The following is a 22,440-nucleotide window of genomic DNA, read 5'->3' as shown; positions in this document are numbered from 1 at the left end:
GTCCTGTTGGCAGGAGCCTCCCAGGAGGCTCAGTGCCAAGTTCCCTGTTTTCCCCGACTCACAAGCCCCAGACCCCTGGGAGCCGGACCCCTGGGCCCTGGGAGTCCAGTCCTGGTCGGAGAGCTGGGTCCCAGCTCGGAAGGGGCTGAGAAGTGCCTGCCGGGGGTCCAGGGGTTGGGCTCTGCGGGAAGGGGTTCATCCTGGGCACGAGGCAGGGGTGGAGAAGGGGGGGAATCAGCCTCCTCCGGCAGGATTAGGGCCACGGGGATCGGGGGCAGCGCCTCCTCCAGTGGGCCTCCGAGAGTCACCGCGCGGAACACGCGCAAAGAGCAGACGCTCTCGTGTTCGCTCCCCTGCATTTATTGAGCGCCTACTGTGTGCCGTGCACGGACGGTGTATCCACTGTTCCTGGGAGCCGGGCGTGGGGCGAGGCGGGGGTCCTTGCACCCTGAGGCCAGCACCCAACCTCGGACCCCCAGGACTGCGAGCTGCCGCGCAGCGGCCCCAGGCGCGGGTCCCGAGCCTTGTTTGAGCGGGGGGCGGGGCCGGGGCGGGGGCGGGGGCGGGGCCCGGGCGGGGCGAGGCCGCGCGGGACCGAGTTCCTGGCGGCCGAGCCTGGAGCCGCTGCCAGGACGCAGAGCCCGCGGGCTGGGAGCAAAGCCTCGGCGGGTAAGTCGCGGACAGGCCGGGCGCGGTGCTCGCTGTACGGCAGGCTGGGGGCGGTCCGCGCGGGGCCTGGGGGCGCCACTGCCCGAGGAAGCGCTCGGGTTCGGGGTGCGAAGGGTGCGCCCTGGAGGCCTAGGCACGGGGGACGGTGGGGTTGAGTCCGTCCCGCGTCCCTGTCCCCGTCATCGTTCTGAGCCCCGCTGCGCCAGGCCCCTGGGGCTGGAAGGGCCCCGCAGGCCCGGTATGCGACCCACCTGTCGGGCCTCCTAAGGCTCGGGCTGAAGACTGGCTCCTCGCCGTCCTGGGCAGCCCAGGCGGTCCTTCCCTCCGTCCACCCAGCGAAGTGGGAGAAAGCCGCCCCGGCGCTGGTTCACACTGAAGTGTGAGATGCAAGAGCCGGTGGCTTTGGGGCGTCTGTCACTCCTATCTTGGGGGCCTGTGGCGCGTCAGAGAGTGTGACAGAGTGGCTGGGAGAGTTGGGGTTGGGGACGGCCTCCTACTTGCGGCTCCGGCCCCTCCCAGCAGCCCGGCTCCTTCCTGCTGCCCTGGGCCTGGGCTTCCTTCCCGTGGCGCTCACAGTGCGTCCCTCTGGGGGTGTCAGAGGGCCACCACGCTGCATGACCCAGGGCCTCTCTGCGTGCCTGGGTCTGCCCATCCGGCCCCGGGATGCCCCTGCCAGCTGTTGGACGGCCTGCTGAGTGGTCGTGAGGTCCTGCTGGTGAGCTGTGTGACCTGGCCCAGAGCAAACGGGACTCCAAGAAGCTGGCCTGCCCTGGCGGTGGTGGTGGGGCGTGTAAAATTTTTCCCCGGACAGTCCGAGGGCCGAGGGGACAGAGCAAGTCCTGGAGTGGGAGCAGGATTCCAGGTTCAAGTCCGGTCCCGCACCGGCTCAGTGTGACCCCAGGTCAGCCCCTGCTTTCTCTGGTGGAGGCTCTGCAAGACCAGAGGAGGGGCTGGGCTCCACCTCCTGAATCTACCCGCACTGTGTCCATTACCTGAGACACCCATGCAGGGGAACCCGGAGCCAGGGCCTCACTCCAGGTGGGCCAGCGTGGGGCTCTGAGGAGTGAGGACTCTGTCCACCCCCTTCCCCGTTCCTTGGCTCTGTGCCCTGTGTTGGGGCACACCCTGGGCAGAGGGGGCAGGCCAGCTCTTTGGAGAAAGGGGTGCTGACAGAGGGCCTGGCCTTTTGGGGGAGTCCCTCAGGCCTACAGAGTTGGGAGGAGCCACCAAGGAGGCTGGTCTGGGAGAGAGAGGAGGGTGGGCGGGCTCCAGATTGGCAGCGGCTCTTCCTGTTCACAGGGACAGAAGGGACGGGGTGCTGAGTCAGCCACGCCACCCCTTGCCCACATGGAGGCACACACACCCACACACTCAAGTCTCTGGATGGGAAGCCTGGGGGACACTGAGGGACAAAGTGGCCCAGACATGGTCCCAGAGGTTTGAATCCACCTGCACCATTTCCCAGCCAGTGACCTTGGCCAGGAGGGTTCACACCGCTTTCCTCATCTGTACAGGGGGGGCAATGAGCAGCTTTCTACCCCAGGGGTGGCCACGAATGTCCAAGGGGCTAGAGGCCCACGTTCAGTGACTGAGTTGCTGGGCTGCTGTCCCAGCCCTCAAGGCTGAACAGCGGGCCACCTCTGCTTGGGGTAGGGGTGGGGTTGGGGCAAAGGGTAGGCTTGCAGGTCCCCTCCCACTTGGGTCTCTTGGCAAAGGCCTTTCGCCATTGGGACAGCTGGGTTTGGGGGGCCACCTGGTTCTTCCTGGCTACTGTCCTGGAAGCTGTGTTGTGGGACACCATGGGTCAGCGAATGCTCCCCTCACACAGGCTGGGCGCCTCGTGCACCAGGACCTGGGCGGGGCACAGAGCCCGGAGTGGGCAGGCCCGCAGGTCAGAGGGCTCGGGCTGCTGGCAGATGCCCACAGGCAGCCACGCAGCCTGTCTGGCCCACCCTGCTGTTCTCCCCTGAAGGAGCACTTTAGCAAAAGGCCTCAGTGTCTGCGTTCAGGGGACTCTCACTGGCCACCCTGCACGGAGGCGCCACCTCGGAGCCTCTTCTGGTCGCCATGGTCATCTGTCTGGCTCCCCCTGCCTAACCGGGAACTCAGGGAGGACAGGGCCGACCCTGAGGTGCCCAGCGGCACCCACGTGGCCTGGCCCAGGGGAGGGGGAGGGGGAGTGTGGGCTCCCCTAGCGGGACGGCCCACTGGAACACCCAGAAGCTTCTGCAGACCTGAAGTGCCGGCGGGCAGGCGCACGGGCAGGCAGGCGCACGGGCGGGCAGGCCGGGCCCCGTACTCCTGAGGTTGGCCTGCTGCTCCCACCTCTCCCGTGTTTGAGTCCCACTCAGTGTGGGAGACAAAGGCCCCGTCACCCTGGAAGGCCTTGCGGCAGGGTGGGTGGGGTTCCGGGCCAGGTAACAGTGGCCTGTTGGACCATGCAGCCTTGATCGCAACTCTCTGGGTTTCCATCCCAGCCCTCCACCCCGTCCCCACCCTGCCCCCTGGGCAGGGGGCTCCAGCTGCCAGGAGCTGCCAGGGGTCCTCCAGGTCTCATCCCAAACGAAAGCAGGTCCTTTCTCTGCTCCTTTCTGGGGACTTGTGTTGGGGTTAAGGTTGGTCTGCCTGTGCTCCCCAAGCCACAGGCTGGTTCCGGGATTGGGGTCCCAAGGAGTCAGTCCCTACGGTGGGCCGGCCGGGCCAGATCTGCAGGCCTTAGGAGAGTGGTGGGGAAGGATCCAGAAAAGCACCCCTGGATCCCTGAGCAGTCAGGCGCAGGAGCGCGGCCCTGTGGGGACCGAGAGAGGGCGGCCCCAGGAAACAGCGCTCACCTTTGTCCCGTGGAAGGTCCCTCTCCTCCTGTCTGAGGCCAGAAGGGGCTGGTGCTGCTGACCCTCTGGGCCCCTGATGGCCCGCAGACCCAGTGCTGGTGTCTGGCCGGGCAGGACGGCCAGTGGACACAGGGTGGGTTTGACCACGGTGGGCAAAGGATGGACTGGCTCTGTCTCCTCCCATGGGGGTGAGTGCCTGGTGGCTGTCTGGTGGTGGGAGGTTGCGTGACATGGTAGTTGACCGGCTAGGAGCTGGAGGCAGCAGAGGACCCCAGAGACCCTGCAGGCAGCGTCAGGCCACCAAGGCCTCCCTGCGCACCACCCAGCTCTTGTTGGAGCCAAGGGTGCTAGAGCCCAGAGCCCCAGCCACACTCCTCCCTCACCTCCTGTCTTATCCCAGATCCCACCCAGGGGGAGGGGGAGGAGCACGCTGCTCTGGGACCTCACCCCCGACTTGGCTGCCTGGGATCCCAGTGCCAGCTCCTTGCCACGTAGGGGAGGGCCCAGCCAGCACTCAGCTCCGTGGCCCTGCTGTCTCGTGCTGTAACGGGGAGTGGGGGTGGGGGTGGGGCCTGTCTCTGAGTCCCCCAGCTTGCCCCGGGGCCCAGGGTTGGGGCTCTCTGCAACCAGTTTCCCCTTCTCTTGAGAGTGGGACCAGGAGGGCCACGAGCTGTGGTTGGTGACAGCTCAGCCCTCTGGGAGCAGGAAGTCGCTGGGGAAGGAAGAGGATTGAGAAATAGGACCCCCATCTCCCAGGGAGGATCTGGGAGGCCCGGCCCCAAGTCGGGCATCCTGCCAACCGGCACCCGAGGGGGCAGCTGGTCCAGGGCTGGGATCTTGGGAAGCAGGAGGAGACAGCCCCACTCTGGGTCCACGCCCGGGGCCTCCATGCAGACCCACCCACCGCTCGCAGACCTGCCCCGCTTCCAGTGGGCAGCACCCAAGGATAGTGCAGGAGGTTCCGTGTGGGGCCCCGAGGAGGGGCCTCCTGGGGTGGGGCTGGTGGTGCGCGGTTGGAGGCTCTGAGGGAGGGGCAGGAGAAGCCGGAGGGCGCTGGCATGGGCCCCCAGCCCTTGAGGCTTTCCAGCAGTGGCTGGATCATTTTCGAAGCTTGTCTGGGGTCTGGAGACCCACACCCACAGTGGCAGTGAACGAGGAGGCTTGGGCGGGACCTGCAGAAGGGCTGGGTGTGGGGGTTGGAGGGGTCAGCCGGCCAGGGCAGAGTCAGCGACCCCCACTAGGGTCACCAGGGCTGGGCGCAGGGCTGCTGAAACAGGGGTGCTGCCCGAGGGCCAACTCTGCCCCCCAAGCCTTCTTTGCTGGCTTCTCTGGGCTGTGAGCCAGTGGCTGTCTCCCTGGGGAAGGGGGTGTCCCCACGGCAACCACTGAGCTGTGCCTCCGCCCCCACCCAGTGCAGGCTGCCCCACCCTGTGCTAGGTTCCCAACCAGGAGGAGGACCGAGCGGCTGGTGGTCCCGGCCCAGCTTGCTTCTGGGCACCTGTTAGGCCAACTGCTTTAGAGCACTCACCCCGTCCATGCCCCCACCCCCCGCCCCCGCTGCTGGCAGGGCAGGGCCGGGCGCTGCTTTGCCTGGGGGATCCAGTGATCTAAGGCCCCTGTGCTGGGTGGGGTGGGGGGTGCTGGGCAAATGGGAGGGCCCGGGCCTGGGGGCTCGCACAGGTCTGAGACTGCGGTGGCCCACGGCCCTCTGAGGAGGGGTCTCCCAGGGAACAGTGGGGACAAGGCTCCTCTCCAGCGTCCGTCCCCCACACTGCCTGGGAAGCCCTGAGGGCCCCACGCCCTGGCCTTGCTGTGGGGCGTCAGTGGGTGCCTTGGGGGAGCCTAAGCTGGCTGGAGCTTGTTGGGTGGGGACAGTAGGAGGAGGTCAGGGAAGGGCGTGTCAGTGTCCAGCATGGCTCGGCATCAGTCCGGAGAAGGCTTTGGACTTGAAATCAAGAGCACAGCTGCTTTTGAGAGTCACTTCTGCTGTGTCTGGGACAGCAGCTCAGAGCAAGGGGACCATGGGGGCTGGGAACGTGGCAGTGGGGACAGAATCCCACTGGACCACTGGCCTGGAAAGGAGACCCTCCCCGCCCGCTGCTCTCTCCTACCCACAGGCCTGTCTGTCAAGGGCTGGGCACAGGCTGCTCCTGGAGGGGCAGGAGAGGCTGGGGGACTGGGCCCCTTTCCCGACAACCTGGGCCCACTGCCAGACCCTGTCCTCGCTGGGCCTGCGAACAATGGGGCAGTGTGAGGGGGCCTGGGGACGGCGAGGTTGGCCAGGCCCTGTGGGGGCCCAGGCTGAGGGGGCAAAGGGAGCCCGTGGCCATGAGTCACCCTGTCCAGCGCCCAGGCCCAGGGTTCCCAGGCCCAGGGGGAACAGGCTGCTCTCAGTTCCCCAACCTCGCAGCAGGCTGGCCCTCCTCCCTCTTTTGCCCTCTGTCTGCCTCTTCCTGCATCCCCTCTCTAGCTCCCTCCCCTCAGGCCCTGCCTCTGTGGGCCCCAGACCCCGGCCTGGCAGAGGGGCTGGCCTGTTACCTGGGTGCCGCTCTCCAGGCCCATGGGTGACCCCAGGAGGCAGCTAATGAGAGGATGAGACCCAGCCCAGACGCACCACCTCCTGAGGCTGGTCTGGTGTTTACTAAGGAACGAAACGCAGCCCAGGCCCTGGCGGGGGGCTCGGTGGGTTGGACCATGGTCCATACACCACAGGGTCGCGGCTCCATCCTGGTCAGGGCACACGCCTGGATTGCAGGTTCGATCCCCGGTCGGGTGTGGACGGGAGGCAACAGAATGATGTTCTCCTCTCTCTCTTTCTCTTTCTCTTCCTCTCTCTCTAAAATCAATAAATACATCCTCGGGTGAGGACTGAAAAAACCAAAGTGGCCCAAAGTGAAGACAGTGCAAACTAAAAACTCAGAGAGTAAAAGTTAATCAATAGCGGCAAGGAAGAAAAATGTTTGAAAACAGTTTAAAATGTTAGCATGGTCCTGGGCGCCGGTGCCCTTTGTCCTGGCCCAGGAGCCCGGGCCTGGCGGAGTGGCAGGAAGTGCCCGGGAGCCGCACGGTCTGAGGGAGGCCACAGTGGCTGGAGGGACGAAAGCGTGAGTAATGGGGCACATGGCGGCGCAGCTGAGGCCACCGACTGCTACAAGGGTCAAGGCCGGTGTCTCTGGTGGCCTTCCCCGGGATGCCCTGGCCTGGCACTGCAGGCGGCAGGTGTCCATCTGGCCGTGTGCCCGCCTGGCTGGCCTCTGCCCCCACCCCGGGCTCCCTGGAGGAGCCGTGGCCTGGATCTCCCCGGCTGCTGCCTGTGCTCCCAGCCCAGCCCAGCAGGGGCTTTCTGATCCACTGTCACTGCCCCCGGGTGCCGGGACCTGGGCTGAGCAGGGGCCCTTCACCCCCAGAGGCCCTGGCACCCAGCCCTGGGCCGAGTGGCCACAGAGAGTCCCCGTGAGCTGCCTCATTTTGCCTTCAGGGTGCCGTTACCGATAAGCCCATACGGGAGGGCGAGGCTCAGGGGGTGGAGTGACTTTTACTGGGTCCCCAGCGCAAAGAGGAGAGGCTGGGACTGGAAGCCATTCCGGAACGGTGCTCTGCAGGGTGCTCGGCCGGGCAGGTCTGAGACCCCGTGCACACTCAGGTCCCCGGCCCTGAAAGGCAGCTCTGGAGCACACCCGCCCGCCTGTCCGCGGGTGTGCGCCTCCTCTCGCCGGGCCCCAGGCTCTTTGCACAAGCACTTCCTACTTGGCTACCTCAGGTGGAATATCCTCCCGGAACGCCGGCTGATGTGTCACCCCGTCTGGGCGGAACGGCTGTCACAAGGACGTGAGTCAGAGGTGGCTGCCTCCCCAGCAGATCAGGAGGCCAGCTTAGATCCCGGGGTGAAGGGTACGGGGTTTGCAGGCAGGTGGCCCGGTCCCGACTGCCTCCCTCTGCCCCCCACCCAGGAGAGTCTGGGGGGTGGGGTGATGCTGTGTGCAGGGACAGACCCCTGGCTCGAGCCCGCCAGCCCGGGCCCGCGGTGGGTGGCAGTGTGCTGGTCTCTGGCCTCCGAGCTCTCAGCTGCCCTGAGGGGTTTGTCTGCAGCCCTGCCGGGACCCTCTTTCTGTCAGGGACACTGCTCTCTGAATACCCACACTGCCCGCCCCTTCGCTTCATTCCAGTCTGTCCACACAGCCTCGGGCTGCCCCCAGCGGCTCCTGGGACAGCCTGAGTTACTGGGGGGGGGGGGGGGGACTGAGGCCTGGGTTCTGCTGCTTCGCCAGAGCTTATTCCAGGCTGAGTGCCAGACCCCTGAGGGAACCGGCAGCCGTGAGCAGGGCTCGGGGGCGCTTGCGGCCGGCAGCCTCCCGACTCCTCTGGAGAAACCTAAAACAGGCAAACCCTGAATCTGGGAGCGAGGGCCCGCATGCAGCGCGGCTGGCCCCTGGGTCCCCAGTCTGCCTGGAGCCTGTGCCCTTCAGCTGCCCTCTGGGCTGGTGGGTCTCCCACCCAGCTGGGAGCCAATGTCCTTCCGGAGAGTCGGCCCTGGGGCCCCCTCTGCCCCTCCTTCTGCCCCTCGAAGCCAGGCTTGGCAGGAAATGGGCGAGGTGGCCCGGGCCGTGGGTCACAAGGCGGTGCTGGCTGGTTTGGCCATGGCTACAGCCTGCTCAGCCTCAACTTCCTCATCGGGAGAGTGAGGTTCACCCCTGGGGGCTTGGGGACTGAGTGGGCCGCAGAGCTAACTAAGTGGCACTGGGTGGACCTTCCCAGGACGGTGCTTCCTGCCCCCGCCCTGGCCGTCAGCCGGACCCTCCTATCTTCAGAGGGGATTAGAGGCAGGAAAGTGCCCCAGGCTTCCTGACCCCCTGCCTTGGCGTCCACAGGTGGGCACTCTGTCGCCAGGAGGGTTGGGCTGGTGGCCACCTCTGCTCCCGAGAGGCCCACCGCGTCCCGTCTGCAGCCCGGGAGGCATGCCTGGGACCCAGCACTGGGTCCAGAGCAGCTCAGCCCAGCAGGGGAGGTTGTTGGCGAGCGTGTGCCGAGGGGCCGAAGTGGCGTGTGTGGTGGAGCGGTGAGCTGGGAAGGGGAAAGGCGGGGTGGCTGGTTTTGGGGAAGTCCTGCTCTCCGGCCACCTGGTCTGGCCGGGGGTCAGCTTGACCCTGACCTTATAGAAGATGGCCTGTCCCCTTCGAGGCGTCTGGACCAAGGCACTTGGTGCTTTTCCTCCCAGCAGGGTCAGCAGTGGTGTCTGCCGGGGGCTTGGCCCCCAGGCGCTCAGGTGAGGGCGCCCTGCTGGCGAAGGCTGCTGGCCCTGCCTTGTGAACAAGGGTGCTCTGACGGCCGGTGGGGGTTGGGGGTTGGGGGGAGGCGCGGTCCGGGCCTGGCTGAGGTCCCTGGGGGCGAGGTAGGGCTGGGCATCTGTCACATAGGCGGCCCACCTCCAGGGATGGAGAAATGGGGGTGCTTAGGGTGCGGTAAACAGTTTAATTCAGCAAGTGAGCCTCATGCACTGGACCCCACAGAGAGCAGGAGATGTCAGCTAGCTGTGGGGGACGCTGTCTACTCCTTCTGCAGGTGGTGGACACAGGGCGGGCTGCTGTGAGGCGGGGGCAGCTCGTCAGCAGAAGGATCAGAAATGCCTGGGGGGCAGTGGGGGGGGGCAGCCTCTCCCAGGAGTGGGCAGGGGCGGCTGTGTAGGAGACAGACAGGCCTGGTGTGCAGGGGGCGGCGCCCAGGCTGAGGCTGTACTCAGCCTGGGTGAGGGGCTGAGGAAGCTGAAAGTGTGCTCTCCAGGCGGAGTGAACTGCTGTGGCAAAGGCAGAGGGCCCCTCACCTCCAGGTGGAGGCCCCACAGGTGGTGACGCGACACAGGAAGGGGCCTGTGCCCTGTGGGGACTGGGAGTGCTCCAGGGCCCAGACAGCTTGAGATCAGGCTCTTCTTCCGCAGCGTGACTGTGGATGGCGTTGCCTACAGAAGCCCGCTGACCAGGTGCCCCTGGAGTAGCCGCGCCCACCCACTCTGCCAGGGGGTCTCTAGGACGCCCCCCACCAGAGCTGTCAGATGAGGAAACTGAAGCACAGAGTGGGCTGCAAAGTTAGGAGGAGGGGACCGAGCCGGGCCTGTCCCCGAGGAGGTCTGTACTGTAACCACTGCCCCGTTCTGCCTGCCTGGGTCACGTGGGTGGGGCAGAGTCTCATGGTGCTGGGCAGGGCCGAGCGCCTCTCTCGGGGGTGGCATCCCTTGCCCTGGGCAGGACCAGGGCCTTGGGGTGCCCATGCTGTCCTCGGTGTGGGGCAGGGAGCCCCTTTAGGCCAGGTGGGATAGGGCTGGCGAGCGGGGTGGGCTGCATCCTTGGGTGAGGGGTCAGGACCTGGGGGATGGACGGGCCCATGCATCTGCATTTGGGAGAGTTTTCTCAGGCCACGAAAGGTGGAAGCTTGTCAACTATTGATGAACTGAAGTGTAAATCCTGAACCGCCTCTTCTGTCTGTGGTTTGCGGGGGGGGGGGGGGGGGGGAGGCTCAGGAAAGCAGCCCCGCCAGCCCACGCTCACGCCAGGCCAGCCCACCCTCACCACCTGCCGCCACGGACCTCACGCCTGTGGACCGGGGCCCTCCACCTGGGGCCCCTCCCAGTCGTCCTCCCACCCACGGGCGGCTCTCTCCTGAGGAGCCCTGCCCTGTCCAGGGCTCTGCACCAGGTGCCGCCCTGGCTCCACGGGCCCCCGGCTCTACTCCAAATGCTCAGCCTTCAGCCTGTGGGGATGTCGCCCAGCTCAGGAATGTTGGCTGGAGTCAGACACACCAGGCCTGGGAGAGGAAGGCCCTGGGGTGCTGTGGGGCCGGTGGGGCATCTGGGGACAAGTGGGCATTGTGAGTCCCCTACAGGTACCGCTTGGGCACCAAAGGTCCCGGAGGAGGAAACGCCCCCCCCCACAGTTTGGCCACGTCACCCTCAGAAGCCCCGGACCCCCATTCCGCGGTGGTGCGTGCCTGCCTCTCCCTGCACGCCCCTGAATTCTCTTTGGCAGAGGACACAGGAGTGGCCCGACTGCCTCCACCTCTACCCTGAGCAGCCTAGACAAGCCCAGCACCCAGCACACCTCTGTCTTCTGCCAGCTCCACGGAAGAGGCCCTGGGGCGCGGGTGGGCCCTGGGCGCAGCCGCTTGACCAGTCAGTTCCTGTTGCGGGCCAGGTGGGCCGCGGGCCGCGCTGGCTCTGGGCTCCAGTCCTGGCGTGTGCTGGCTGTGGCTGCATCGGGGGATTGGCCATGTGTGGGGCCCCACTTGTCCACCCGCTGGCCTGTCTCTGGGCTCTGCTGTGGGCTGGGCATGCTCTGCCCGGGGGACACAGGAGATGACACCCTGCTGTGCCATTGACTCAGAGTTTTGGGGGGTCGAGGTGAAGTTCTAGAAGGTTGTCTCAAAGGATGAGGTTGCGTTTGTTGGAGAGGATTCAGCTTCCAGGTGGAGGAGACTGCACATTCTAGAAACGGGCCACCGTGGTCCTGCGAGACTAGACACTTGGCCAGGGTGCCTGCCCGGCCCCTCCCTGCTCCCTGGGGAAATGGCTTGACTGGGCCCAGGAAGGGCTGGCAGGCGTGAAGCAGAGGCCCTGAGGTGAGGAGGGGTGGGTGTGGGCCTGCCAGGAGGGGCGGCAGCTGGATGGTGTGAGCCAGGCCTGAGGGGTGCTGTGAGCGCCTAGGAGGCTGGGCCCCATGGGCCTGGGGCTTCAGACCCCCCGGGAGTGGGAGCCTGTGGTTCACCCAGGGGAAGGATTTCGGCGAGTCCCGGTGTGTGATCGTCTCCCAAGGAAGTGCCACAAGCTGGGGGCTCAAACAGCAGGGCTCTGCCTCTCAGGTCCGGAGGCTGGAAGTCCAAAGTCAAGGGTCAGCAGGGCCATGCTCCCTTGGGAAGCTCCGGGGGGGCAGGTCCTTCCTTCCCAGCCTCCGGGCTCTGGTGCTGTGAGCCATATCACCTGGTCCCTGCCTCCGGCTTCACGCTGCCTTCCCCTCTGCGTCTCTTCACTGTCTCTTCTTTAAGGGTATTTATTTATTTTTAGAGAGAGGGGAAGGAAGGGAGAAAGAGAGGGAGAGAAACATCAGTGTGTGGTTGCCTCACTGTGTGGTTGCCTCTTGCGAGCCCCCTACTGGGGATCTGGTCGGCCACCCAGGAATGTGCCCTGACTGGGAATTGAACCGGTGACCCTTTGGTTTGCAGGCTGGTGCTCAATCCACTGAGCCACACCAGCCGGGGCCTCCCTCTCTCTCTCTCTCCTCTTATAAGGATCCTTGTCCCTGGAGTTAGCACCCATCTGGCCAACCCAGGGTGAGAGCCCTGATTTAGTGACACATGCAGATTCGGTGCGGCTGTGACTGGGAGCGTGCTGGCCCTTCGCCTTGCTCCTGAGCAGGCTGGGCCCTGGGAGCCCAGAGGGAGCGCTCTCCCTCCCTCTTTTCTTCCAGGGACCCATGGTCCTTGCCCAGCCATGCTAGGTGCCTTGCATCGGCATGGTGGGGTGGTTCCCTGGCACTTGGAGGCTGCCACCCTGGGGGCAGGGGAGGGTGAAGTGGGAGCCAGAGCTGCCCAACGCAGGGACCCCAGCGACGCTTCAGCTCCACGCATCTTACTGTTTCGATGCTGCTGTGGGGTCATCGCCATGGTTATTTCCAGCGTAAAAGGTCATGGAGCTGCCATTATTGGCGGGTTGGGGGATGTGACTGTCCCTGAGTTTTCAGAGCGTGCTGCGTGACAGCGAGGCCCACCGCAGGGGTGAATGCTGCCTGCGGAGAGGGCAGGGCAGTGCAGACACAGGCCCAGAGGGGTGGGCCCGGAGCTCCCCTAGCAGCCCAGGACTCCTGACCTCGGCCTCCCCGAGGGAAGCCAGGTGTGGGGGAAGGGCCGTCACAGGGTTGTCCCCCGTAGGGACCGTAGGGACCGCAGGGACCGCTGTTCCTCTGCTTGGGCTGTGACTCCCCTACAGCATGCTGGGCTGGGTCAGGGCCGGTGGGCGTGGCCCTCTGCATTATGAGCTTGGGGACCCTCAGGGGAAGCTCTGCTCTGGTGGGACCTCAGGCCTCCTCCTCTGTCCTCAGTCTGTCCAATGAGGGCTGTGACCCTGGCATGGCCACCGACTCCTGGCTCTTCCCTTAGCAGGTTCTCATCCCCACACCTACGCCCCAGCCTCCCTGGGCCTCGGCTGCTTTGTCACCCGTGGACTCCTCCCCGCCCTGGGACTTCACTCACCCTGAGCCCCTGCTCTGCCTTCTAGTTCCCCCACTACCCTGTCCCAGCAAACTCCTCTCCCATCAAACCTGGGCCCTCCCTGATCTGGGGCCTGTTAGGCCTGGCACCTCCTCTGGACCCCACAGCCCCTTGAAGCCCCGCCCCATCCCAGAGCTGCCCCTCTGGCTGACCCTGCTGGCCCTTAGCCCAGGGGCTCCTCACTGGCTATTTTATCTCAATGCCCAGCACCCATCTCACAGATGAAGAAACAGGCCCAGAGAGGCCAAGTTAGGAGCTTGAGGCCACACAGTTGGCAAAGGATGGAGGTGGGCTGGGTGCCCAGCTGGGCCTCACCCTGGTAGGCTGGAAAGGGGAAGGAAAACGGGGAGAGGCCCCACTTAATCCTCCCCCACCACCATCTGTCTGTCTTGTCGTGGCCACTCTCTGCTGAAGGAACGGCCTGTCCTCGGCCGCTGGAGGACATGCAGGCTGGCGCAGGCTGGCACCGGCTGGGGGGGTCCAGGGCGGTGGTGCCCACCCTGAAGACAAGCTCCACACCTTCGGGAGGCCTGCGACCCCAAGCCGGCCCCGGGGCAGCGCAGGCCTCGGCAGAGGCCGGGACTGCGTGCACAGTGGCAGATGGAGGCCCTGGCCTGGGAGCCGTCCTCCTCTGGGCACATGGGGCCCCAGCTGCTGGCCCAGCTGGTGGTGGGGGCCGTGCCCTGGGAAACCTGGTGGGCAAGGTGAGGCCTTTGCAATTCCCGGACACCCTGTGGCCCATCACCCTCAGCTCCTGCCAGGAGGGTGGCCCTGGGGTGCCCTTCCTCTGGCTGGTCCTATCCTCCCTGGGACTGGTTTGGCCTCGCAACCCAGCCAGGCTCAGGGGAGGAGGGGCAGGGGGTGTGGGGCCTCAGCGCTGAAAGGCCTAGACTTGACCCCTTGCTCCCCAGCTCACTGGCTGTGGGGGGCAGAGCCGCCGGGTGGGGCTGGGCGGGGTCGGAGCGCGGGAGCACGTTCACCGCGCAGGCTGTCCTGTGTGCCCCCTGCAAGCGCAGCGTTGGCAGAGCTGGTGCAGTGGCCATCCCTGGAGGGGTGCCAGACCGGCTCCCACCCAGAGGCTGCGCCTGGCGTCGTGGGAAGGGCTGTGCCGGGCCTGGGCTTAGAACCAGTGGCTAGGTCCTGTGCTGTCAAAGGGCAGAGAGGGGCCACCTTGCCACCCAGAAGCTTTGGGTGCCAGGGACACAGCCCCCATGTGGGCTGTCAGGGCTGGCTTCTTCCTGGGCCTGGGTGTCCCTGGGGCCAAGGAGGCTGAGCCTGACACCCTGAACTGTGGGGGGCTCTGGTGGTTTGCTGGGGAAGAGCCAGGTCTGCAGAGGTGGCTATTTGGGGACTGGCGGGGAGCTTCCTCCCAGGGGACACAGCTGGCCTCCCTCAGGGGCCTGGAGAGTTGTAGTCTCTGACCACAGGGGGCCAGTAAACCCTGTGGGCTGAATAACACCCACGGGTCTCAGGGCTCACTGGGTGGAAGGCAGGAAGTGCCGCTGCTTGGGGCTGACCGGCAACAGGAAGTGCCATGGCTGGGGGCTGGTGAGAAGCCCTAGTGGCCACAGGCCCCAGATGCAGCAGGTGGCTGCCAGCAGGAGGGAGCTGACACAGCCAGCGGGGCGCCACTTAGGGCAGCACAGGGGCAATAGCCTTCACCAGCCTGGGGGATGCAGGCCGAGGCTCAGCGCCGTGGCCCCTGAGCCACATGGCCTCTCTGGGCCCCAGGACACCTGCCCCCAACCCGTCGCCAGGCAGGAGGAGAGCCATGTGCTGGGTCAGCGCCATCAGGTCAGTGGGGCAGCCCTGGGACCGGGCCCTCGGGAGGTGGTGTCAGCCTGGTGCCTGCAGGACCACTTGGGGAGGCCTGTGAGGGAGCCGGGGCCTGCACGGGGTGGCGGGGCGGGGCACCGGACCCTGACCCAGGGCACTCAGCTGGCAGCTGGCAGGGAGGCCTGACAGCCTGCTGGGTGGGGGGCCCAGGTTGGGCTGAGTCCGCCCACAGTACACGGTGCTGGGGATGGCCTTGGCGTTTGGGTTCCGTGTGCGCACACACTGTGTGCGAGTGAGTGTGCGAGAGCATTGTGAGAGACTGTGACTGTGAGTGGGGATGAGAATGAGAGTGTTGGTGGGACTGTGAGTGTGTGAATGAGTGTGAGTCTGTGTGTGTTAGTATGAACACGTGTGTGAGCGTGAAGAGTGTGCTAGTGTGCCTATGAGTGTCTGGGAGTGTGCGTGAGTGTGTGAGTGTGGGTGAGTGTGAGTGCGTGTCCTGCACCTGCGGGCTGCTGCCGTCCCTCTGGCTGGGCACCCGCCTCTGCAGGAGTTCTTCGGTTTTGATTCTTTTATGGAGAAGGGTTCTGGGAAGAGGAAGAACAAGGGGAAACCGAAAGTCAAGAACAAGTGAGCCGGGTGGGAGGCACTGGGGCCCGTCCTGGCAGCTGTCATCCCTCTGCCCCCTGTCCCCCCCAACCGCCAAACGGGGGTGGGTGGGTGTGGGGGGGATGCCGCACTATTACCAGCTGTGGGCTTTGGGCGAGTTACTCAGCTTCTCTGGTGTCTTCATCAGTGACGCGGGGGTGACGCTGGTTCACACAAGGGGGGCTGGGGGCAATGACAGGAAGTGCCCCGTGTGCCTGAGCCTCTCGGGCCGGCGGCCCAGCCTGTAAAACGGGAGTGAGGCCCCGAGCCCGTGTGTGTGGCGGGCTATCGGGTTGGCCTTGGCACCGGGCGGCACAGGGCCCCGGGTGGTGGTGTCGGGTCGGGGCTGTGTGCGTGTCCGGATGAGTGCAAGTGAGCGTGAGAATGAGGCGCGTGTGCGTACGTGGTTAAATGCGGGCACAAGCGTATGTGTGAGCAAGTGTGGACAAGTACATGCACACGTGCGGGTGTGTGTGAGTGTGTGTGTGAGCGCTCTCTCCCCTGTGGCTCCACCCGCAGGCCACCTGGCCCCCATCGAAAGGGACTCTGAAACTGCAGTCACACGAGCTGCCCACTCCCTCGCCACTGCCAGGGCTGCGCCTGCAGCTGTCCCTGAGGGGCCCAGCCTCCAGGGCCCCCCGCTTCACTCTCATGCCCAGGGTCACGCCCTCCCACCCATGTGCACACGCACTGACACACACAAGCTCTCGCCGGTCCCGTGGCACACTGTGGCCGCGACCCTGACCACTGCCGCTGACCAGCTTCCGTGTGGGCCCGTGTGGGGCAGGAGCCCCCATCTGCGCCGCGGCCCCACCGCAGGCGGGGCCAGCACCTCCCGGAACCCGAAGGGGCTATCGCTGTGGGAGAGAGCTGCTTCCGCCCACCCGCTCTGTCCCCACCCTGCACCTCAGTCTCCGGTCACCTAGACTAGTCTCAACTCAGAGGGGGTGTGGGGTGAGCCCAGGAGCAGAGACCGAGTGGGCCCAAGGTACCCACCTCCCCGAGCTCGCACACACCTGCTGGAGAGTTTCCTGGAGCTGCCACGTGGCCACCGGACGCTGGCCTGTGTGCCCCCATGCCTTGCCCCAGGCAGCCCCCGCAGCACTGCAGGCCGGGAGCTAGTGCTGACTCTGTGGCCGGCTCACTGGGCAGCCTCAGTCCCCGGCAGGGACAGACTTGTCACCGTACTGCTGGCTGTCGGGGCACCCTGGGGAGTGGCCTCACAATGCTCTCTTTAAACTGGAAGAAGCAGAGGCTCAGAGGAGGACAGGCCTGGTGGGATTTGAACCCAGGTCTCCCGCACTGTCCCTGACAGCTCCCAGCCAGGGCTCAGCAGGCAGCTCTGGCAGCTTGCGAGGGAGCCTGGGGTGTCTCCCCCTAGAGAAGGGGGCTGAGGCTCCCTGCGGTGAGCCAACAGGATGGCCTGTGGGGGCCCCTGGGGACAGTGGACCTTAACTGTCGGCTCACTGGGTCTGGGGTGACACTCTGGGCTTTGAGAGTTACAGCCAGGGAGGCCAAGGAGAAAGAGCGCCCCTCAGGGACACCCCTCAGCTTTCCTGGGCGCCGATGCAGCAGGAGCCTGGAAGTCCCCCAGAGCTGCGAGGTCACTGTGGCCGCCACGGCCCCTCATCACCCTCACCCTCAGCCACCGTTTCCCCTTTCCGCTTCAGCCTGGCTGGGCACTGAGCTTCTGGTCGGGTGCCAGCCCACCCAGCTCACCCCCTGGGGCTGGGAAGGCCTGTGGTGGCCAGACGATGTTGGGGTGTCAGGATGGGCTTTCCTTTGGATGGTCCACCCTTGGGAGAGGGCCTGCAGATGTTGGCATCTGTCCCTGAAGCAAGGACATTCCCGGGGAGGGGAAGGTGGCGCACAGCCTCACCCTGTCACGACCCACCCTGCCCGTCCAAGCTCAGTCGGTGGCCACCTGGAGCCCTCATTGTGCCCATGGAAGGGCAGTGGCCAGGTGAGAATGGGGGCCCTCACAGGCCTGGCCACCAAAACCTCTCCCAGGGGCGGATCCAGGAGTGTGGGCTCTGTCTGCCGTCACAGCAGCTGCCCCCGCCCTCAACCATGCCCGTTCTGCTTCCAGATTGGGGGGCACGGTCCGCCAGCGTGGGGGCTCCATGTCGGCTCCCTGCTGTCCCCACCACCCGCCAAGGGCCGCATTCCACACCTCCTCAGGGGCTCCTTGGGTGCCCCTCTGTGGTGGGCCTGAGCTGGTGAGGGTCAGGGGACAGTGACAACCTGTTGTGGTCAGTGTTTGGAAGGGCTGTGCTGGCCCTGTGCAGAGACACAGGGCCCCCAGAGGTCATGGAAGATGGCTTGAAAGAGGGGACCCTCGAGCTCATTCTCGTCTCACTTTTGGATTGGTCCTTGCTAGTGTGCAGATATGCGACCAATTTCTGTGCACTGGTTTTGTACCCTGCCACGCAGTGGGCACACTGGTTAGTTCTGGTCATTTTTAGTGGGTTCCTTGGCATGTTCTGTATCCATGGCCATCTAATCTGCAAAGTTGACCTTCTTCCTTTCCCATCTGGACACTTTTTCTTTTTCTGCCTAACTGAGCCGGCTAGACCCTCCAGGATCATGTTGAGTGGCAGTGAGGAGAGGGAGCACCGGCCTCGTCCCTGGCCTGGCCTGGGGCAAAGCGTCCAGTCCTCACCAAGGCGTGTGGGCGAGCCCTGGGCTTTCCCCAGCTGCCCTTTACCAGGGAGGGGCAGCTTCCCCCTTCCTTGAGCCGTGTCGTTATTGTGAAGGATTGTTGCATTTTGTCAAATGAGTTTTTCTCCTGAGACTATCACGTGGCTTTTGTCCTTTATTGGATGGATACAATGTTTCACACTCACCAGTGCGGGACGGACCCCACCCGCAGGAGCAGAGCCAGCTCGCTAGTACTGCGCTCCGTGAGGAGCTATTCCTGCGTCCAGAGGGATGTCGGTCTGGCGAAGCCTTGGCTTTTGGTATCAGGGAGATGCTGGCCGCTTAGGGAGTTTCTTCCTGTTCTGGTTTTGCAAGAGTTTGTGAAGGATTCGTGTCTATTTGAGCTAACTCTCGAGGGGCGGGACCAGGGGGCGGGGCTCCTCACCTGCCCGAGTGCTGGGGGCGGGGCTGGGGGCGGGACGCGGGGCGGGCCGGGTTCACGGCGGCATGGCTGGTGCGGGGCGCCGGCCGCGGGGCTGGGGTCGGCTGGAGGCGGGCTCCGGGGGCGAGGCGGCCGGGTCGCCCGGCCGAGGGCCGTGTCGGTGCGCGCAGGGCCGGCGGGCCGACCCCCGGAAGCTGGCCGTGCCCGCCGCGTGGCCGCCGTGAGTACCGAGCCCGGACCCGGGCCAGCGCTTCCTGCGAGAACAAAGGCGGGCGTCGGCCGGCTGGGGCGGGTGGGTCCGGGGCTCCCTAAGGGGCACGCGCCTGCCTGTCTCTCTGCAGCACCTACCGGGGTGCGAGCGTGGGCGCGGGTCCCTCCCGGGCCGGGCGGCGCGGGGTGGGGACCGTGCTTTGTTCCCAGCCTTGGCTGTTAGTGGGACCCTGGCGGGAGGGGTGGCTTTGTGTGCAGGGGGCGGCCGGAGGGACCGAGGCTGGGCCGAGGCCGACGGCAGCCCGGCGGCGGGCGGGGAACAGTTGATGGACGGTGCTGCTTTTCCTAGAGCAGAGTGGTGTTCTTTGTGTTTTCGGGGATGGGGTGCAAGTGGCCGGAGTCCCATTGGGCCTGGGACTCTGGTTCTGCTGTTGCCTGCGCTCCTAAGGGCTCTACTACTGACCACACACCTCCTCCCACTCTGGGGAGTCCCGGGAGGGACCAGGCCCGGGGTGGGTGGGGGCAGGCACAGACATAACAGTGCAGGCTTGGGTGGTGCCGTTCAGAGAGGCAGGGGAGTGGGGATCCCAAATGTGACAGGGCATTGAGGTGCCTCACAGAGGAAAGGACCCTGAATCTGGGTCTCCAAGGGTGAGTAGGAGTCCTCCACGTGAGCAGGGGTGGCAGTGGGGCCAGAAGTGTGCAACAGCCTGGCCCCGAGGAGGAGGCTGGAGAAGGCGCGGTCCAGTGGGCCTGGGCGAACCCCAGACGTCCAGACCTTCCCTGGTGACGGCTCGCGGTGTGGCCCCTGCCCGCGCGTCGCCCCAGGCTGATGGGGAGGCCCTGCATGGGCACTGCGGATGAGGGTGCTGTGTCTGCCCTGCCCCCGCAGCTGTGTCTGAGGGGTCCCCCAGAAGGCCAAGCCAGGTCATCTGACCCAGGAGCTCCTGGCTGCCTGCTTCCCTGCTTCCTGGTCTCAAGGCCTTGAGAGAGGGATGGGCCAGCCCTGGCCAGGTAGCTCAGTTGGTTAGAACATTGTCCCAATATGCCCAGGTTGCGGGTTCAGTCCGGGTAAGAGCACATACAAGAATCGATGTGTCTCTCCCTCCCTCTCTCTCTCTCTCTCTCTCTCAAAAAAAAAGGGAAATAAAGAAAGAAAGGATAGAAGCTGAGGGTTACCTCAGGAGTGGAGGCTTGGGTATCTAGGGGCCATGGCCCTCCCTGCCAAAGTTCAGAGCTGGTAAAGAGGGTGTCCAGGGCCAGCCCCAGCCCCTGTATGTCTTCTACTCTCTCCTTCAGGTTGTGACTCTTGTCACCATCTCCTGGAAGCCATCCCTGAATTTCCTATCTAGGGCAGGCCCCCTTACAGGCTCACCTGGCACTTGGACTTGGGGTGGTTGTAGCCTAAGGCTGACTTACCTAGGTTTCCTGAGCTCACTCACTGCTACAACCCAGCCCCCGTGGGGCCTGAGCTCAGCAGGTGTGTGCTGAATGAGCCAGTGACAGTGAAGGAACACACTAAGCTCTCAGGGTCCCTGGAGGTCAGGTATGTGGCCAAATGTACTGGGCTGACCAAGCGGACCAGGTGGCCCTGTCTCCCTGGGCTCCTACCTAGAAGCCTGGGGCCTTCAGAGGGGCTTCCTCACTGCTTGCTGCCTAGAACCCTGTCTCTAGGGTCTTGGCAGTGTCCAGCTAAGTCATCTTCTGTCCCCCGCGCCTGGCTGAGACATTTCCCCTTTTCTTGCAGCTTCATGGCGGCTGAAGAGATGCACTGGCCCGTGCCCATGAAGGCCATTGGTGCCCAGAACCTGCTCACCATGCCTGGGGGGGTAGCCAAGGCCGGCTACCTGCACAAGAAGGGGGGCACCCAGCTGCAGCTGCTCAAGTGTGAGTCTCCTGCAGTGGGGAGCGAGGGGGAGTGCCGGGGGGGATGTGGGGGTGGAGCTGAGCCCCCCCGTTCCTGACATGGTGGGCCCTCCAGAGTTTTCCTTCTGTCCCTGGTGGCGGCCACCCCCGGCAGACCTGAGGTGGGCCTCCTTGGCCTGCAGAACTGTAAGAGGGTCCAGGGCCATGTAGAACTAGGGTGGGCCTCCATCTGGTACACAGAGTTGAGCCCTTGCCTTCGCCAGTGGGTGTTCAGTGAGTGGGTTCGTCACGAAGTTCGAAATGACCCCATCTGCCAAGCTAAGGCCCCCGGAGAGCAGGCTGGGAGAGGGAGGGCGCCCCCAGGCCTGGGAGATGCCTGCTTGTCCAGACACTGGAGGCCAGAGAGCATCTGGCCTTGTCCGTCCCCCCTGAGCAACCCCAGGCGGCCCTGTCTCTGCCCTGTGCTGCCTGGCCTCTGGGCACCAACTGGCCTGGTGTCTTCCGACAGGGAGTCTCCAGGACAGGCTGTCACTGACCTGTTCCCTGGCCTGGGTGGGGCTACTCAGGGATGGGTCCGTGGAGAGTGGGGGTTCTTAGGGGGGATGCCCAGCCTGGGAGTTGGCTCCAAGCTGGTGGCTCTCTGGGCTTTGGTGCCCCCAACCTCGCAGTGCCAGCCTGGGGTGGAGGGGACTTACTAGCCGCCGCACAGCACCCAGCAAGGTGGCTGTAGCTGCCCTGGGCCTCTGGCCCTGTCTCTGCCCTTCCTGGAGCCAGCCTCACAGCCCTTGTCACTGGGGGCTGTGGTAACTCCACACAGCCAGCCCCCTGAATCCACCCCTGCTGGGGGCTGGCCATCATGCCCATGAACTTGTCCGCATTTGACCCCATGGTGGACTCCTGGGGAGGGACCAGCATGCCAGCCCAGTTCCCAGCCCTGCCATTCACGGTGTTTGAAGCCTGGTGCAGCCCCCCACAGCCTCTGGGGAGGGTCCCCAGAGTGGGGTCTGCCCAGTGGTCCCCGCAGCTCACCCCCACCCTGGCCCTGCCACCCACAGGGCCCCTGCGCTTCGTTATCATCCACAAGCGGTGTATCTACTACTTCAAGACCAGCACGTCCGCCTCCCCGCAGGGCGCCTTCTCGCTGAACGGCTACAACCGGTGAGTGTCCGCCGCCTCTGCCCCGCCCCCCGCCTCTCCCAGAGCTCTGGCTGGACTGGCCCCTTGTGCCGCCCAGACTCTGCCGAGAGGGCTCAGGTTCCCACCCCTGGGTGCCATGCCCAGCCTCACCCACTGCCCCTTGGTGGCACCTGCCCCTCCTCACAGTCTAGTCTCAGGTCTTTGCCGAGGGGGGCTTCCTGCATTTTACCAGCAGGCCTCTGGGGTTGGGACCCCCTGCTCTCTGGAGTCCTCCTTTGGCCTACTGCCCAGTGACTTCTATATCCCTCCTCCCCGCCCCGCGCCCATCACAGCCTTCCTCCAAGGGGCCGAGGTCAGCCCACCCCAGGCCCCATCCCAGGCCACCCTGGCTGCAGGGGCCTCCCAGGCGAGGGTCACAAGCCTGCCCTCAAGGGGCTCCTGGGCTCCTGGGCAGGCGAGCACGGGCTCAACCTCTCTGTGGGGTGTGGCACGCTGCTGTGTGTGGCCAGTTTGCTGGCTCCATCCGGATCCACCCCTCAGCTTTGGGGGCCTGCAGAGCTGGTGAAGTGGGCCCCCGGGCCCTGCGCCCTGTGGCATCAGCCTGTGCCTCTCACTTTCCTGGAAGGGCTTGTCCCTCCTGCCTGGGCGCGACTGAGGGTCCCACAGTTTCGCTGGTGGTACTGGGACTCTTGGGGAGGGACTCTCGACCTTGGCTCCTACCCTAGCCACTAGCCCAGTGGGGGAGCCTGGCCCAAGCACCCAGCCCGGTGACAGGCTGGCTGGGGCACTGCCGAGGGGTAGGAGGCTCCAGGGCCCTCCTATGGCTGCTCCTGTACAGGGGCGTTTCCCTTCCCCAAACTCACCACCCTCAGCCTGGTGGGGGTGCAGCCTTGCTCCAGGGGCTGGCTCAGGCCCTTTTATGGGCCATGTGGGCACACCTGCCCCAGGTGCCTGGCCCCCCACTAGACCCTG

The 22,440-nt window shown here is 65.5% G+C and overlaps 1 protein-coding gene across 7 annotated transcripts in view; it reads left to right on the top strand.

The window, feature by feature from the left end:
* Positions 1-578: 578 nt before the first annotated feature.
* SH3BP2 (SH3 domain binding protein 2) overlaps positions 579-22,440 on the top strand; it is a 32,708-nt gene continuing 10,846 nt past the window's right edge. For 2 of the 7 annotated variants that reach the window (XM_053923222.2, XM_053923221.2), the window contains exons 1-3: positions 18,310-18,475; positions 20,213-20,352; positions 21,387-21,489. In XM_053923222.2, the coding sequence (XP_053779197.1) occupies positions 18,321-18,475; positions 20,213-20,352; positions 21,387-21,489 (398 nt within the window). In that variant the 5' untranslated portion in view covers positions 18,310-18,320. Of the gene's footprint in view, positions 670-1,260; positions 1,385-8,291; positions 8,557-13,168; positions 13,454-14,328; positions 14,544-18,309; positions 18,476-20,212; positions 20,353-21,386; positions 21,490-22,440 lie in introns of those variants that run through there. The other 5 variants (XM_053923223.2, XM_045182906.3, XM_045182905.3 and 2 more) reach the window with 5 other exon arrangements.

The sequence above is a fragment of the Desmodus rotundus genome, chromosome 4, assembly GCF_022682495.2.
Source record: "Desmodus rotundus isolate HL8 chromosome 4, HLdesRot8A.1, whole genome shotgun sequence".
NCBI classification, from domain to species: domain Eukaryota; kingdom Metazoa; phylum Chordata; class Mammalia; order Chiroptera; family Phyllostomidae; genus Desmodus; species Desmodus rotundus.
The sequence above is the reverse complement of the archived record's forward strand: the minus strand, read 5'-3'. Positions and strand labels throughout refer to the sequence as shown.